The 16,452-nt window shown below is 48.4% G+C and overlaps 1 protein-coding gene across 2 annotated transcripts in view; it reads right to left on the minus strand.

Moving 5' to 3' along the window:
* CAMK1D (calcium/calmodulin dependent protein kinase ID) overlaps positions 1-16,452 on the minus strand; it is a 441,976-nt gene that overhangs the window by 21,503 nt on the left and 404,021 nt on the right. For both annotated transcript variants that reach the window (XM_047754537.1, XM_047754538.1), the window contains exon 6: positions 15,492-15,567. In XM_047754537.1, coding sequence (XP_047610493.1) covers positions 15,492-15,567 — 76 coding nt within the window. The remainder of the gene's footprint in view (positions 1-15,491; positions 15,568-16,452) is intronic.

The following is a 16,452-nucleotide window of genomic DNA, read 5'->3' on the forward strand; positions in this document are numbered from 1 at the left end:
ACAGGAGGCCAAGGAAGGGAACTAGCCTGACGGCACAGTTCCGAAGGCAGGGTTCCTAACCGAGGAAAAAAAGCCTACCCGCCGGCACAGTTCCGAGGGCAGGTTTAGAAATAGGGAAAGGGGCTTACCCGGCGGCACGGTTCTGAGGGCAAGTTCTAAAAATAATGAGGCTCACCTGCTAACCCGACAGCAGCGGCAACAATAACAAAATGAAGGCTTTGCACAATAGTGCAAGAATAAAAATTGCTTCTTGGAAAATTCAGTCTTTCCTGTTATTTACTTATTACTTGGCCTTTTGTGTTATTTGTTTGTTATTCTTTGTTATTTTTCTATATTGCTTTGTGATTCAATAAAATTGGAACAATAAAAATTGGAACAGTAATAAAATAATAAGAGTTTCACCTTGGTGAAATTCCCCCTATTCAGATCTAATGTAAGCAAAAGCAAAGTGTTCATTGGTTTGTTATAAGTAAGAACAGGTTTTAGAGTTAGCTCATTGTGGAGTGTACAATAGGTTAGAATAGGTTAGACACACATTATTCTTGATGGAAAAAATAATAATCTTGCTTTTAGTAAGTTTTGTAGGGGGCCTTTAAGTTTTATGAAATTAAGTTGCTCTGATCTAAAAAATATTTTCTCATACTGTCCCCTGACCATAATGCTTTGAAGTTAGTACCTCAAGCTTTAATCTAAAAAATGAGTTTTTGTAAATGTTAAATTCTTGTGCTTGTGACCTTTCTAGTTGTTAAAGATTAGCTTAAAACAATAACGGGCGGCGCTTGCTAAGAGTAACCACAAAATGTATTATACCAAATTGCCTTATTTTCATATAATGTTTTTTCCACATGCTGTTTTGTACCCATTGTATTTTCACATGATGCACTGTATTCATTAGTTTTAATTAAAATTCTTAGAACAATGTATATCTACTGTACCATGTAGTCTAAAATTTAACCTTTGAAAATATGACCTAAGCACTGTGACGTAAGTTACAATTAAGCTGTTTATAGAAACTGTTACCTATGCTAATAAAATGTGAGCAGTCCAGAGCCCTGAAAGAAGGGACCAAGAGGCTGTCTCCGTGTGCTTCGTCGTGTGCTTCGTCGACACGGAGGGGTACCCTGGCTGCTGGAGCTGCACTCCGGCAGTCTCAGATCTGCCCCTGTGCAGAGACAACATCTGCGTTCATATACTTTACACATCAAACCACTTAGATAATCTACACAGGATCTCACCATGGCTTCTCAAATACGATAACGCCATTCCCGTTGGTCTAGTCCTACAGACACATGGTTCAGAATGATGTCTAAACTTCCCAACCGGATGACCGATGGGCAACTTGCCTTCATGGGCTGGTCCATCACGGCATGATTCATCACAGGCTGCTCCACCACGTCCATTCCAGCCTCAGGATGGTTGTCTGGGAGAACACTCATGCCTGCCTTCTTCCCTTTGTTACTTTGTTACTTTCCCTTTGTTACTTGTTTGCCATCTTATCTACCTTAGTAGACTTGCACAAACACACTACTGGATTCTGGTGTAGCGTCAACTGAGCACTTATTTTGGGTCAAAAATTCCACCAAGAGTTTTGCTGTGTTATCTCGCTTAAACCTCACTTCCCCCCAAAGCTTTTCCTTCTGACTCCTCGAGCTCATGTGTGTGGCCCTGGTTCTGTGATGCCTTCCTTGACCCGGGTGCCCCTCTCCTGTGCTCCCCCAGCTTCCCAGGCACCACCCTGGTGGGCACCCCTGCTGGTATCTCCTGTCAGACTCTGAGCGCCCCTCTGAGGCAGGTGACGGTGTCTCGTCCATTTGGCTGATCCTGTTACCCATCCCATGTGTTCGGCAAAACACTGCTGGGTGAAGGAGTCTCTAATTGCTTCGGTGACCACCCCTCCGACTCACCCCCAATCTTCACACTCCACCACAATCCTATCTCTTTCTTGGGTCCTCTCAAGAAATTTACCAACCATTATTTCATGGTCATCACATTTATCTTCCCGCCTTGATTATGAGTTCCTGGGGAGGCAAGACTACGCCCTACCTTGTATTCCTATTGTATTTCCCATTAGCACTCAACGGTATTCAACAACCATTTGTTGACGGACTATTCTTTGATAAATGGGAAATCCTTACATGAAACATCTATGCCTGTGTATGTACTATGTGTGTGCTCAGCACATTCTAAATTTGACTTAAGAAGTAGGGTTCAGCACTCTGACATGGTATCTACTCTAGAAAAAAAGGATCCAATTAAAGTATCCTAGGTGCTCAAAATTTTCAGCTCTTTTTGCAGGGAAGCCTCCTGATGGCCGACAGCATCCACTCGAAGTGATGTCCTTTGAGGCAGATTGGAATGAGCACAGCAAATCTCCAGCAAATGCTCCTGCGTTCACATTTGCTCTGCACCTGGATGGTTCCCTCCATGTACCCACCTCCCCTGCTCTGGATTCCCTCCAACCAGCAAAGGCCCACGACATCACACAGCTCAGATTTGTCCCCTGGCCCCAGCCTGAATCTTCCAAACAGAAGCTGAAAAGGATGCCCGAAGCAGGACTTTGTGTGGTTGGGGGATCTGCACAGAATGACAGAGTTTTATACTGGGCTCCAGAAATCATCATCTGGTCCTGCCCCTTACTTAGTAGGTACCAAAGAGATGAAGAGATGTCCTCCAGGCCACAGCCAGGGGCAGACCTGGACATCGATCTGCTCAAGGCTCTGGCCTAGAAAACAAAAGCCAATCAAATCCACTTCTATAGATAAGAGCGAAGCACTAAGAGTGTGCCAAATGCTGGCCAGCCAGCAGTGAGGAAGACACTCTCTCTTTCTTCCTTGGTGTGCAAAGGCCAGCCACACACAAAAAGGACAAGGGGAATGTTGACTTTGCTGCACAAGAGGAACTAACTGTGTTCTGTGTGTCCCATCAGAGTTATTAACAATACCCAGCATCTGTTGAGTGTTTACTCTGCACCAGGCTGGGCTATACTGTTATACCTACTACCTCATTGAATGCTCACTGGTAAGCACTGCAATCTTCCCCTTTCCAGAAGAGGAAATGCAGGAAAGAGGAGCAACTTGCTCACACCGATGGGGCGAAACTAATTTAATTTACTCATGTAGCTTCAGAGCCAAGTCCTGTTAACCTTTCAGCAGGACAGCAGATGTCAGTTCAAAGATGGGGAATTGCCACATACGCTCTCTTCCTACACCTGCCCTCCGAAGTCAAGGTTCTGTGCTTTTCTCTATGTTTAGAAACAGAGCCAGAAATAGGCCTCTGAGACCTGCTGAAGAAATTAAGAACTGCTCAGAGTCCTTACAGTTAGAAAATCCATACCCAATTTTCTGCCCCAGCCTGCCTTCCAGAAAGACAGATGGCAGGAGAATGCCTGGGGCCATTATGGCCTGTGGGAGGAGGTGGGGGTGGGAGAAAACCAAACCCGTGTCTGTGCTGAGCCAAATCCCAACATGATCATGTCCAGGAGACTTGGTTCAGCACTCTGCTCCCACGCAGCGCTGCAGGGGGATGTAGAGGATAGAAAATCTTCCACGAGATCTCGTGGAACTCAGCAGGGCCGGGCAGAAGTTCGGGCCTGCCTCACTGACCTGGGGTCACCGGGAAAATGAGTAACATGCACAATGGCATTTTCAAAGCACCTGAAATGTGCTGCTGCTTCTTTTTTTTCCTTTTTAGCTGCACCTGCCACTTACGGAAGGTCCTAGGCCAGAGAGCAAATCCAAGCTGCAGCTGTGACCTACGTCACAGCTGCCGCAACGCCGCATCCATAACCCACTGCATGAAGCCAGGGGTCAAACCGGCGCCTTCGCAGAGAGAGGCCGGATCATTAACCCACTGCGCCACAGCAGGACCTCCTGAAATGGGCTTCTTAAGTGCCCAGACTTCAAATATTTTACATAAACAGCATCTGAGTGCAGCAGTTCATGCTGCCAAACGGCCCAGGGCTTGCCTTTTTAGACTCTCTGGATGAAGGGGCCTGCAGGCGAGGAGAGGAGTGATTTTTCAAGGGACATGTGTTGCTGTGCTCTGAGGGCTGACTTTGCTTTTTGTGATGTGGTTTCCTCAACCAGGGATTTGGAGACACAAAGGCACAGATTCAAATCCTGGCCCCAATAAGTACAGGTTGAGTAACTATATAATTACTTTAGAGTAGTAATAATAATAATACGATGACGATGAAGAGTATGTTATTATTTTACATAATGATACAATAATAGCATATTGTGAATAATAGCATATTAATGGATTAGAGGAAATTATATATCTTCTCTGGGTCTCAGTTTCTTTTGTGAAATGAGATAATCATACCTCCTTATAGAGAGGTATTGTAACATATCTAACACACCATAAAATAGTCTGTGTTATGTATAACACACACAGGCATGCATGGAGAGATGGATGGATACAGATAAAGATATAACACATGAAAGCACCTGTCGCATAGCAACCATCATGTGCCAGCTCCCCACCCTTAGCCCCCTTCTTCTCTTTTCCATCCCACCAGCTCCACCTTTCAGGTTCCTTCCACTAAAATCTCATGAAGTGGGACTCTGTGCTCCATCAGGAAGGAGCACGTGAGGGGGAGAGGGGAACGGAGGAGTCCGACTGGACTCAGTCCAACCTGCGACAGTCTCAAAGTGAAGACGAAGCAACCTATCTTAACGTTTTGCACCAAGTCTCAGAATCACCCACAGAGGACCATCCGTCTCGACCTCAACTTCTGAAGGGAACTTGAAAGCTCTGAGAGATGCTTTCAAGGAGGGAGATGCTGCCTCTGGGTCCCACCTTGTGCCCTATGCGATGGGTATGAGGATGGGACGTCCTGGAGACCTGCTCTTCAACCTTGATCTCTCTGACTGGTATTTCCAAGCATTTTGCCAAGGAGCCTTCAATCCTAGGGACAGCTCAAGCTCCCCTGAGAACACTCACTCAAAGGTCTATTTGAGAAGAAAGAATGTTTTTACGCAATTGGGTGAAACAACAGACTTCTGTGTACATTGCTAATTAGAGAAGCCACACAGGGCCAACCCGGGTCCAAGGGGTCTCTGAAGAACACTCACAAAATCACCCAAATCTGGAGGTCCCTCTTCTGGAAACTAGAGTCCGTTGGCTATGCAACGACCACCAGGCAGCCACGAGTTTGCCCTTAGTCTCGGCAGTCGGTAGGTGGTAGGTATTCAACACGTGTTTGTTAAGTGAATATCTGGGCCCCATACCAAGGAATCTGAGTTGCATTCGTCTTACTCTGGCTAATAGGACAGACTTTTAAAAGTAATAACATGAAGTAAAGCTTTTTAAGCTGACAAATCTCTTGGATATAGCTGTAAGGCCTGCTTAGTGAGCAAAATACATTTTAGCATGTAATTCGGATTTATGGACCAGAATGCCCCATGAGGCCCGACGTTGACCAAAATGCAATGCAATTACTTCAGCATCTCTAGATTAGATTATGTGCACGCCAGAGCTTTCTCCTTGCACACTTAGAAGAGACAAGGGAAGGGGCTCATATCAGAACCACGAGCAGGCTGACTTCAGCAAGGCACTATTGATGAAACGCAATGGATAAATGTCCTATGTCACCCGGGAGATTTGGTGAATAACTTGAAAGCTTAGAAGGAGGATGCAGACCATGGAAAGCTCTAGAGGAGGAAGGAAGGGGATGCGGGAGGGAAGAGAGGACACCTATTCCTTAGAAAGTTTATACACAACCAACGGGAGCTGAGGATTGAGAGCCAGGCAGGGAGGAAGAACAAAGGCTTTCCCAAGCGTGAGAAGCTACCGGCAGGCTCCATTTGGAGGAGAATAGTTTTTAGAAATTGCGTACATGGTGAAGGATTAGGCTGGACAGACATCATCCAAAGCTGCTATGTCGTGATCCGGGGTTTCACTTCCAAGCGGTTTTTTTTTTTTTTTGGTGTCTTTTTAGGGCCGCACCTGTGGCATATGGAAGTTCCCAGGCTAGGGGTTGAATCGGTGCTGTAGCCTCCGGCCTATAGCACAACCTCGGCAATGTGGGATCTGAGCCACGTCTGCGACCTACACCACACCTCATGGCAACGCTGGATTATTAATCCACTGAGCGAGGTCAGGGATCGAACCTGCATCCTCATGGATACTAGTCTGGTTGGTTACCCCTGAGCCACAATGGGAACTCCCAACGTCAAACTTTTTGATTCTTGCATCAGCCAGAGGGGCAGTGCCTCCAGGGAGTCTGGGGGACGAGCACTGGGGCCCCGTGCCTCCCTCACAGGGTGACACACATCTGAAGAAGGTTCAGAGAAACCACTTCCAACAGTGGGAAGGGGGGGGGCTCTTTGGGGAGGAGGAAGAGGCCTGAGGCAACAGCTTCCAGAAGCTGGGAATGTCGTGTTAGGAGAAACACAGAGACTTTCAGCAGCTGAAATCAGTTCTCACAAGTGATGGATTTCATCCCGAAGCTCTGAAGGGGGCAGACATCCAGCCTGGAGGTGATTAACACGAGCGCTACCTGATGATTCTGAACCCGGGGCAGACCACCAGCCCCACTTTCACATCTGACTTTGCTTTCTGGGCTGTGCGGCTCTGGCTCCCTCCCTGGCTCTCTCCCTGGGTCCCTGAGCTTCCTCTCCTTCTCTCGCTTTCTGCTGGATAAGCAGCTATGAATCTGCGCAGACTAACCACCACACTTGAGAAATGCCTCGGTAGCTCCATCCCGTTGGCCTTGGGGTTTTTTTTTTTTTGGCTTTTTAGGGCCACACCTGCCGCATAGAGACGTTCTCAGGCTAGGGGTCGAATTGGAGCTGCAGCTGAGGGCCTATGCCACAGCCACAGCCACGCGAGATCTGAGCTGCATCTGTGATCTATACCACAGCTCACAACTCACTGAGCGAGGCCAGGGATCGAACCCAAGTCCACATGGATTCTAGTTGGGTTCGTTACTGCTGTGCCACCACGGGAACTCCAGCCTCGGCTTTTGACAGCACTTTTCACTGTCCCGTGGCCTCCGGGGGGCTTTCTCAAGGCCCTTCTGAGGGCGACCAGAAGTGGTCGCATCCTTAGAGGCGCATCCTCGGAGATGCGCTGTGAGAGCACAACAATGCGGTCTGAAGGCAGGACGTGGTCCCCTGTGCCGTCCGGGCCCAGGGCACCTGTACCTGGCGCCGAGTCATGGGCATCTGGTCCCTCCTTCTGAGCCACCTCTGCGAGCGCTTCCAGACTTCCTGGGCTGAGCCGGTACCGCTCCCCTTCCCACCTCCTGCTCGCCTCCTCCTCCCAGCCACACACCCAGCTCAGTAAGAGGTCTGAATTCCTGACTTGCCTTTTGGTGCCTTTAACTCTCTGTGCACCGCCTCCCTCCCGCCCCTGTGCTACCGCTGGGCTACATTCTAGACGGCAAAGCTTTTAAAACCTAAGAACCTAAGAAAGGCGTCTTCTGATTCTTCCGTTCATTCCGTGCGGTGCTGGGTGAAGTAAACATCCTGAGAATTCAGAGATTTTATTTTCCCCTTCATCAAGTGTTGGCTATCAGACTTCAAAGCTGAATCAAATCTCCCACGTTGTATCTTAAAAAACTTGTGTCTCAAAGTGAAGGGTCCATCTTCAATTGAACACAGCATCATATTCTTAGATAATTGGGTCTTGGAGAATAAACCCTCTCTCCCTGCCTGGCAGCCTCGCTGACGCTGGAAGACAGTCCTGCCAAGCCCCAACCACCGGGTACCCTCTTACAGAGCCCTCCTCGAGGCCTGGGCGGGGTTCACATCACCCCCGCCCCTCCAGGAGCCCCCAAAGCTCCCACCTCCCATCTCAGCAACAGCTAGCAGGACCCGACTGCGTTATCTCTTTACTGTCACCTCCCACTGACAGACAGGAAGTCCCTCCATGGCCAGGGCGGTCATGGATCCATCTCAGCAGCCCGTCCCATCACCCAACACACATTAGGATCAATAAATGTTAAGTGAATGAATGTCTATCCCGCCTTCCTTTCTCCAGGCTAAATATCCTGCAGCATTTAGCTGCGACTTAAATGACAGTTTCCAATGATGCTGACATGAAGTAAGAGAGCAATGGGAAGTGAGGTGTTTTTCTGTTTGGCCTGAAGCCTCACGGTTCAGAAGTAAAAGCAGACATTTAACCCTTCCTGCTCCTCCGGCTTGGGTGTCCTCTTGTCCAGGGCCTTTGCAAAGACAAAGGCACAGATTCAGGCTGATTTCACCTTCCCTGAAGCCACAGGCAGGAAGAAGCTGCTCCCATCACCATGGAAAACATGGATTTTTTTTCTTTTTCTTTTTAGGGCTGCCCCTGGGGCATGTGCAAGTTCCTGGGCCAGGGGTTGAATCAGAGCTGCAGCTGCCGCCTACACCACAGTCACAGCAATGCCAGATCTGAGCCATATCTGCGACCTATGCCACAGCTTGCGGCAATGCTGGGTCATTAACCCACGGAAGGAGGCCAGCAATGGAAGCTTCATCCTCACAGACCCAATCTCAAGTTCTTAACCCACTGAGCCACAGTGGCACTGCCTGTAAAATTTCCTCCCTCACCCTGTGCACATCCTGGCACCCATTTTTGGAAACCAGAGAGTATTTTATGCCTGGGGCTGCCCTAAGGGGTTAGAGGTGAACCACCTGTCAACAGACAATCAACAGTCTTTCTTCCAAAGCAGCAGAGAGAGGGTCACGAGCCCATGGATAAAGCTGAAATAGGGTCAAGCTGTGCTATAAACCGAAGGCATGGAGGCCCCACAGTGTCCACTCAGTACAGACTGTGGGGGCGGGGGCGGGGGATTGAGCATCTTTCTGGAACTCCTCAGAAATAAGCCACAATGAAATGTCATTGAACCTGGGGGCTATAACCAACCATCAATGCCTATAACCAACCATCAATGCCCGCTGCCATAAAAACGATGAGGCTGGAATGAGGAAGAGGGCAGAGTGGTGGCTGGTCTTTCAGCCGGAGGAAGGAGCGGCAGGTCTGCACGTGGCCACCATGACCAGCCAATGCCAAGAGCCGTGCCCTTGTCGGAAATCCCCTTTGGGAGAGACCAGTGACCCGGAGCCCCTGGAGCAGCTTTAGGAAGACATCCAAGGCCATCCAGCTCCACTGCTCTGATGCCTCGTTCACTAAGGCAAGCCCCGGTGCAGATCTGCTTTCTCCTGGAGCACTTCCTACGGGACAGACCCTGCTCGTCTGGGTGTATAACCCATCACCCTGCAGGGCGCCCGTCTCGTTATGATGTAGTAAAGGGACCCTCCTGTTGGGTTTTGGGTCTTTACAAAAAAAAAGAAAAAATCTCTGTTGAGTCTAGCTAGTGTGAATCGATCCACCACAAGCATCGGAGCAAGATGCAGCAACAGGTCTAATTTTACTTCGCAATGTCTAACGTCAAAAGTCCAGACTGGGAGCCCGTGGTGGCCTGAAGGCAGCAATGCGTCATTTTGCAAAGCTTATGACTATGGGGACAACGGCAGTTCATTCTTCCTATTAGGGTTGCAGCCCTCATCCTGACGGGCGTAATGCCCATCATGATAGCCCAGGCTGGGCTGTTTCACTGGGACTCGGAAGGGACACCAAAGTCTCTCTTCTGGAAGCTCCCTGGGACATGTGCAGCTGCAAAGAGGCAGCTGTCAGTGGCCGAATGACTATCTTGGTAAGGCTTGTCCTCTGTCTCAGAAAACGGGCCCAGTGTGCGGGCTGGGCATTCTTAGTCCCACTCATTCCAAAGCGAATTACGTTGTAGACACTGGCTAATTTATGTATGTGCCATAGTGTAAAAAACTGACCAGCATAGGCGGCCGGTCAAAAGTAAGGGGGTTTCCATAAGTATTTGATTGGGGTTTCTTCTGGACAGAGGGGTTGGAGGTCATAGCATGGGTAGGTGCCCTCACCACCCAGGGCCAGGTCCACCCTGACCATCCAGCCTGCCCTCAAGCCCTAATCTCAGTAAGATCTTCCTGCGTTCTCATGTCAGCAAGCGTTCGTTGACTTCTCCATGGCCTGTGGTATCCCTGGGCATAATTTCAGCAAGTGATCATTAAATAAGCTCCTTGAAGGCGTGAGTAGAAATGTAGCCTCTGCGGGTCACAAAATCGAATTTTGTCAATGAGATGCTGACTCCCGATTTTTTTTTTTTTTTTTTTAAGGGCCGCACTTGCGGCCTATGGAAGTTCCCAGGCTAAAGGTCAAAGTGGAGCTGCACCTGCCGGCCTCCACCACAGCCATAGCAATATGGGATCTGAGCCACATCTGCGACCTACACCACAGCTCAGGGCCATGCTCGGTCCTTAACCCACTGAGCAGGGCCAGGGATCGCACCCGTATGCTCATGGATACCAGTCAGGTTCATTACTGCTGAGCCACAACAGGAACTCCCCTGATTCTCATCCTAAGTGAGGAAACTGATTTTCTTTGAACTGGGCTGTCCTGGCTGAGCCGCCTCACCAGTCTGGACGTGAACAGACGCACCAGGTCTCCAGCCCACGCCATCCTCCATCCTTCCCAGGAGCTTAAGCTACTCAGGCAAAGATGGGGTTTTTGGCAGGTCCTGATTTCCCCAAAGAAAACTTCCTGGCAGGGTAAGGACCTATCAAAAGGGTTTTTAAAAATGAGTGTCCTTATTAGGGAGAACTATTTCTCCTTCCAGACGATGGAGAACAGAAACGGGTGAGGAGCTCAGAAGAGACCAAAGCATCAAGGATCTGCCCCGACAGAGTGAGGAACGTTGGCATGGCCTGAGGAAGGAGACAGCGTGGTGCCGGTTGCAGCCACTGCTGCGGCAATCCGGTGTCTCCGTGCGACAGGTGTGTCAAAGGAAAAGAATACCCTGCTCTCCGAAACATGGCAGAGGCCGAGCACTTTCCCATTACAGGGGTCAAGAGGAGGGAGGGCTCTGCATGGATCCCATGGCTGGCTTCCCCCACGTGCTGCCTGTGGGTCATGACCTATTCCGTAGCCTTACTCATCCATCTTCAGGCCAAGGATGGGATGGGAAAACCAGGCACAGTGGATGGGTGGGAAGCAGCAAGAGCCTGCAGCTGAGGGCCATGAGTTCTGACTCCGGATCCTCACTCAACCCAGAGCCAGCCTTGTGCCAGGAACACCAACCTGGCCATAGCCTTTCACAGAATATTTTCATCAGCCCTCAAACATGCCTCAGGCACCCCTGTTCCTGCGCCTGCATCCCTCCCCTGGTCAGTTGGGATGTTATCCTCTGGCTTCTCTGCTTCTGTTAGTCTGTCCCAAGCCTCTAGACATCTCTGGAACAGTGGAATCTCCTTCCTCAATATCTCTGTCCTCCTCAACCATGGCTCCACCCCGGAACTCCTAGGGCTGTATACAAGCCTTGCATGGCACTCGATCTACTTAAGAAACTACTTGTCCTGCCATATGCATTGTTAGTACTCTGACGAGACACATCGTGTCCTTGTCATCTTGTTGATCTTTAGCACCCAGCACAGTGCCTGGAATAGAGGAGGCACTCGAGAAATGCCCGTTGTTGACACTGATAGTGATGAATTTGAGACCAGTGGTTCTCCAAGCTTAGCGCTATTATGTAGCAATTTATGTCTAGGATTCGGCATTTCACTCATAAGGATCTGAACCTCGTGGAAGGTACAAAGGAGATGTCCATTTATTTTCTGCTTGAGATTCTCAGAGTTCTGGAAAGCTCCAAGGGAGACAAAAACTTAGGCTGCCATCTTGAAGTCTGACACACTCATGAAATCAACCTGAGGCCCTGGAGCAAAGCCAGTGGTGACCAGGTAACTATCAAGTTGAATTATGCTTATCAAGTTTATACTTAAAATAGAAACCAAGAAATACAGGAGCTCTTTGCTTAACACTCTATCTGAACCCAACCAACTATTGTATTGCACTCTGTCACGATAAGGATTTGGACGGGTAACTGCTCAGATCATACTCAGATATATAGGCCAGTACCGCGACCCCAGGCTTACACTAGTCAATGAGTAGCTCAATGGTGTCTCAAGTTCAAAATGCCCAAAACAAAATTCTTGATCTCATTCACTCACCCCCTAAACTGGCTCCTCCACCACTCTCTGTCCTTTTTTCTTAGCCATCGCTCAAACCCAAAACTTGGGTTTATCCTTGAAACATCTCTCTCCTTCATCCTTTATATCCAAGGTGTATCTACTACTCTGCCACCATCACTACCTCCCCGGTAGAAGCAACCATCACCACTCATCCTACCTGAGCCTCTGAACAAATCTCCACTCTCCTCTTTTGCCCCATCCAACCCCTTGTTCACAGAGTAGAAAAATACTCACGCGAAAATCAGATTGGGTCACGATGCTGGCCAACCCTTCTCTGGCTTCCCACTGCACCTGGTTAAAGCCTAAACTTTCTTCCAGGTCTCCTTTAGCTCTCGCCCACCTCTTAGATACAGCTGTCTGATGGTCTCTCCTGACACTATACTCTAACCACGCTGGCCTTGGGCTATTTTCCTCCCATGGGCCATGGCCAATGCAGTTCATTACCAACCGCAAGTCCATGTCCTGCCTTCTTCCTCACTAGCACAATGGGGGTTTCACTCAAGGGTACACTGCACTGTTACACAAATATCTGATATCATCACTATTGTAAAGTGGGTACCATGCCTGACATGAAATGGCCACATTTCAGGGGGATTCTGCTGTAATATGTTCGCTAAGCTCAGCTCAGCCAAACTACTGACTATGGATTGAATTGTGTAATCCAAATTCGTAGGCTGAAAGCCCACCTGCCAATGTGATGGTATTTAGAGAGGTGTCTCTGAGAGTTAATTAGGTTTAGATGAGGTTATGAGGGTGGGGCCCTCATGAAAGCATTGGTGCCATTATATGAAGAGATAACAGCTTTCTCTCTCTCTCTCCATGTGAGAGCAGAGCAAGAAGGGGGCCGTCTTCAAGCCAGCAAGAGGGCTCTTCCCAGCCAGCACCTTGACGTTTCAGGTTCCAGGACTGCGAGAAATTAATGTCAACTGGTTAAGGCACCTGGTCTATGATATTTTGTTATAGCAGCATGAGCTGACTATATATAGCACCATGGCTTCGATTTAAACTGTTTATCCCAATAATGCAGGTCACACATCCTCATAGCTGTACTGAGGTACTGTACCCCAATGCAAGACTTCAGGGAAATAATCCCTCTGTGTGATTAGTCTATATATGTGATTATAGACTAATGTCTATAGACATTAGTGCCAGCAGAGCAGTGGTTCATAATTCACAACAGGTGTAAAGGAACAAATAAGCAGGAGGCCAAATGGAGGGCTACCTTTTCCTTGGCCCCATGGAAGATTTTTCTAGATGAAAGTTTTAGTGCTTTGTGGGAGGGGGACTGGCTTATCATTCATTCCTCTAAGTCTTTCATGCTCAAGTCGAGTGAGGACAAGAACGTTACAGCTGAGGGCTCCAGGAGCCAAGGAAATAACACAGGGCCCATGGCCAGTACCTGCTCACCCAGGACCCTCCAGTATGGTATGCAAAAGTGCGCGTGCATGCGTGTGTGTGTGCATGTGTGTGTGTGTGTGTGAGAATTTATCAGGGAAGGGGGTTGCCAGCTTTCACGAGCTTCTCAAGAGGGTCTGTAACCCACCTGCCCCACCAAAAGGCTGAAACTACTGCAGAAGACAGCCAACATGACTTGGAGCTAAAAGCATTATATAATGTGTAAGACATTAGTTTTGCAGCTCAGATGAGTCTGGCCTTCACCTAATTCCGTACGTGGGAGTCCTAATCGCCAAGCATGTGATAATGGAGGAACCTCCGCTGTGACAATGGTGAGAGTCCACAGGAGCTGTCAGCTGAGCTCTCGCTGAGCTGTCGAAGCTGCCCAGTTGAGTGTAAGCTGTGCAAAGGACAATCCCTTCTCAGAAAATGACATAAAGCCCGTAGCGGCCGAGCGTTTCCAGGGTTCCCGGAGGAGGCCACTGCCAGACCTTCGTCCCATCATCGTCCCTCGCAGCCCTCACCACGTGCAGCGGGCCATGAAGGCAAGAAGACGCTCCCTCCTTGGGGATGAGGAAGAGGAGAAATTCATTTCCTATCATTTACAGAAACGTGTTGGCCTAAACCTACCCTGAAAGCATGTTCCATAGTAAGTGCTTGAACGTATCACGACAAAACGAAATTGTAACTTTTGTTTTGTTTTGTTTTTCGGGGCTGCACCATGGCATAGATGGAAGTTCCCAGGCTAGAGGTTCAACTGGAGCTGCAGCTTCAGCCTATACCACAGTCACAGCAATGCCGGATCTGAGCTGCCTCTTTGGCCTACGCCACAGCTCATGGCAATACCAGATCCCTAACCCACTGAGCGAGGTGAGGGATGGAACCCAAATCCTTACGGGTACTAGTCGGGTTCGTTACTGCTGAGCCACAAAGGGAACTTGCCAAAATTGTAACTTAGAAAGAAATTGTACAGTGGACCTCATAAGCAAAACAAAACAATAAAAACCCAAAGTGACCCTCCTAAAATAAGTGCAACAAGCCCATGACGACGGCATTTCCTGGGTCGTGGAGGAAAGGCGCCTGAGAAGAAATGAGGAATCTGAAAGCTAAATTCTGGTTTTCATCACCTTTTCCTCACTGTGATTTCTGTTGCAGATGCCTTAATATTTTCATGGTGGTTTGTATCCCCAGAAAAGCCAGGGTGGTGCATAAAAAGCTGTTCAACATCACTAAGTCATAAGAGAAATGCAAATCTAACCTGCCATGAGATGCCCCTTCACACATACCGGGATGGCTGTTATCAAGAACGGAAAGTAAGCCTTGGAAAGGATGTAGAGAACCTGGACCCTTGTGCATCACTGTCGGGAATGTAAAATGCTGATGTTGTTTCAGAAAACAGTCGGGCAGCTCCTCTAGTAGTTAAACAGAGAATTACCATATGATCCAGGAGTCCTACTTCTGAGTATAAACCCCAAAGCACTGAAAGCAGGACTCAAACAGAACTTGCACACCTATGTCCATTAACAGCAATATGCACAATAAATAGCCAGAGGTGGAAACAATTCAAGGGTCCGCTGATGGATGAATGGATAAATAAAATGTAATACATACCAACAATGGGATACAATTTCGCCTCAAAAAACAATGAAATTCTGATGCGTACTACAATTTGGATAAACCTTGAAGATACTACGCTAAGTGGAAGAAAAAAAAAACAGATAAAAAGGACAAAGATTTTATGATTCCATCTCCATAAGATGCCTTAGAGAAGTCAAATTCATAGAGACAGAAAGCAGAATGGTGGTGGCCAGGGGCTGGGGGAAAGAGATGGGAGTGGATGTTTAGCGGGTTTAGGGTTTTGGTTTTAGAAAATGAGAAAGTTCTGGAGATGGACGGCGGTGATGGCTGTGCAATGTTGTGAATGCGCCTGATGCACACTGAACTGTACTCCTGAAAACACGGTAAATTGGGTGCACGAAATGAAATGCATATCTTGCTGCAATTAAAAAAAAAAAAAAAGAAGGAGCAGCCGATGTGGCAAGCCATACTTACAAGATATAGGCAATCACCCCAATGGACCAGCAGTCGACAGCTTTGCTGTAGGGTTTCTGGGCGAGGACCTCGGGAGCTGTGAAATGACAAAGGAGAGACACAAGCCGGACAACTTAAGTGACTATGACATAAGGCAGTTTTTAGGTGGTTTTCTTTTGGTCTGCTACTTGGGCTGAACTTTCTGTGATTCTAAAAACTGAGTAGAGATTGGATCTGATCTATCTGTTGGCTTTTGTAGCCAGAAAAAAAGGAATCGAGTGGGTGTGTGTAGGCATTGTGTGTGTATGTATGTGTGTACATGTATGAGTGTGTGTGTATGTGTGCATAAGAGAGAGAGACCTGAGTTATCAATCAGTCAGCACATACTTCACGGGAGGCCCTTTATGTCAGGGTGGCACTAAGCGCTGAGGCTCAGACCAGACAGAGAGATAGGAGAACACTCAGCCTGGACCTGGGGTATGACTTAGCCCCAAATCCATCCAAGGAAGCATTTCTGGCCCCTGTGGAGGGCCTTTCTAGGTGCTGTGGGGACAGGGAGGCGAAGCCCCCTCCCTCTGCCCTCATGGAACTCGGAGTCAAGGTTAGACCTAAAGCTGTCTCTGGGATTCTGCATCAGACCTGTTCTAGTTCCTCCTCGGAGGTTTCAGGTCTAGGTAGTTACCTGTCACTACTGCCATTTCATTTTCTCGTCTGCGAAACAGAAAAAACGCTCCTGAATCTCACCTCCTTGGTTCTAACCCGCTTTCATCCGGAATCCCCTGTCCAGGGGCCTGGCTGATCTTGCACCCTCTTCCACACTCCCTGTGCCCGGCCCGTGCCTGCTGCCCAGGGCTGGATACCTACCCAGGGTCTGGCACTGGGTGGGATCTGCCGTATATATTTGTGCAAAGAGTAAATACACACAGGAGAAGAGAGTAAGATCTTCTGCAGAAGTAAACTCTCCTTTTTATGAAAATACATC

The sequence above is a fragment of the Phacochoerus africanus genome, chromosome 12, assembly GCF_016906955.1.
Source record: "Phacochoerus africanus isolate WHEZ1 chromosome 12, ROS_Pafr_v1, whole genome shotgun sequence".
NCBI lineage: Eukaryota > Metazoa > Chordata > Mammalia > Artiodactyla > Suidae > Phacochoerus > Phacochoerus africanus.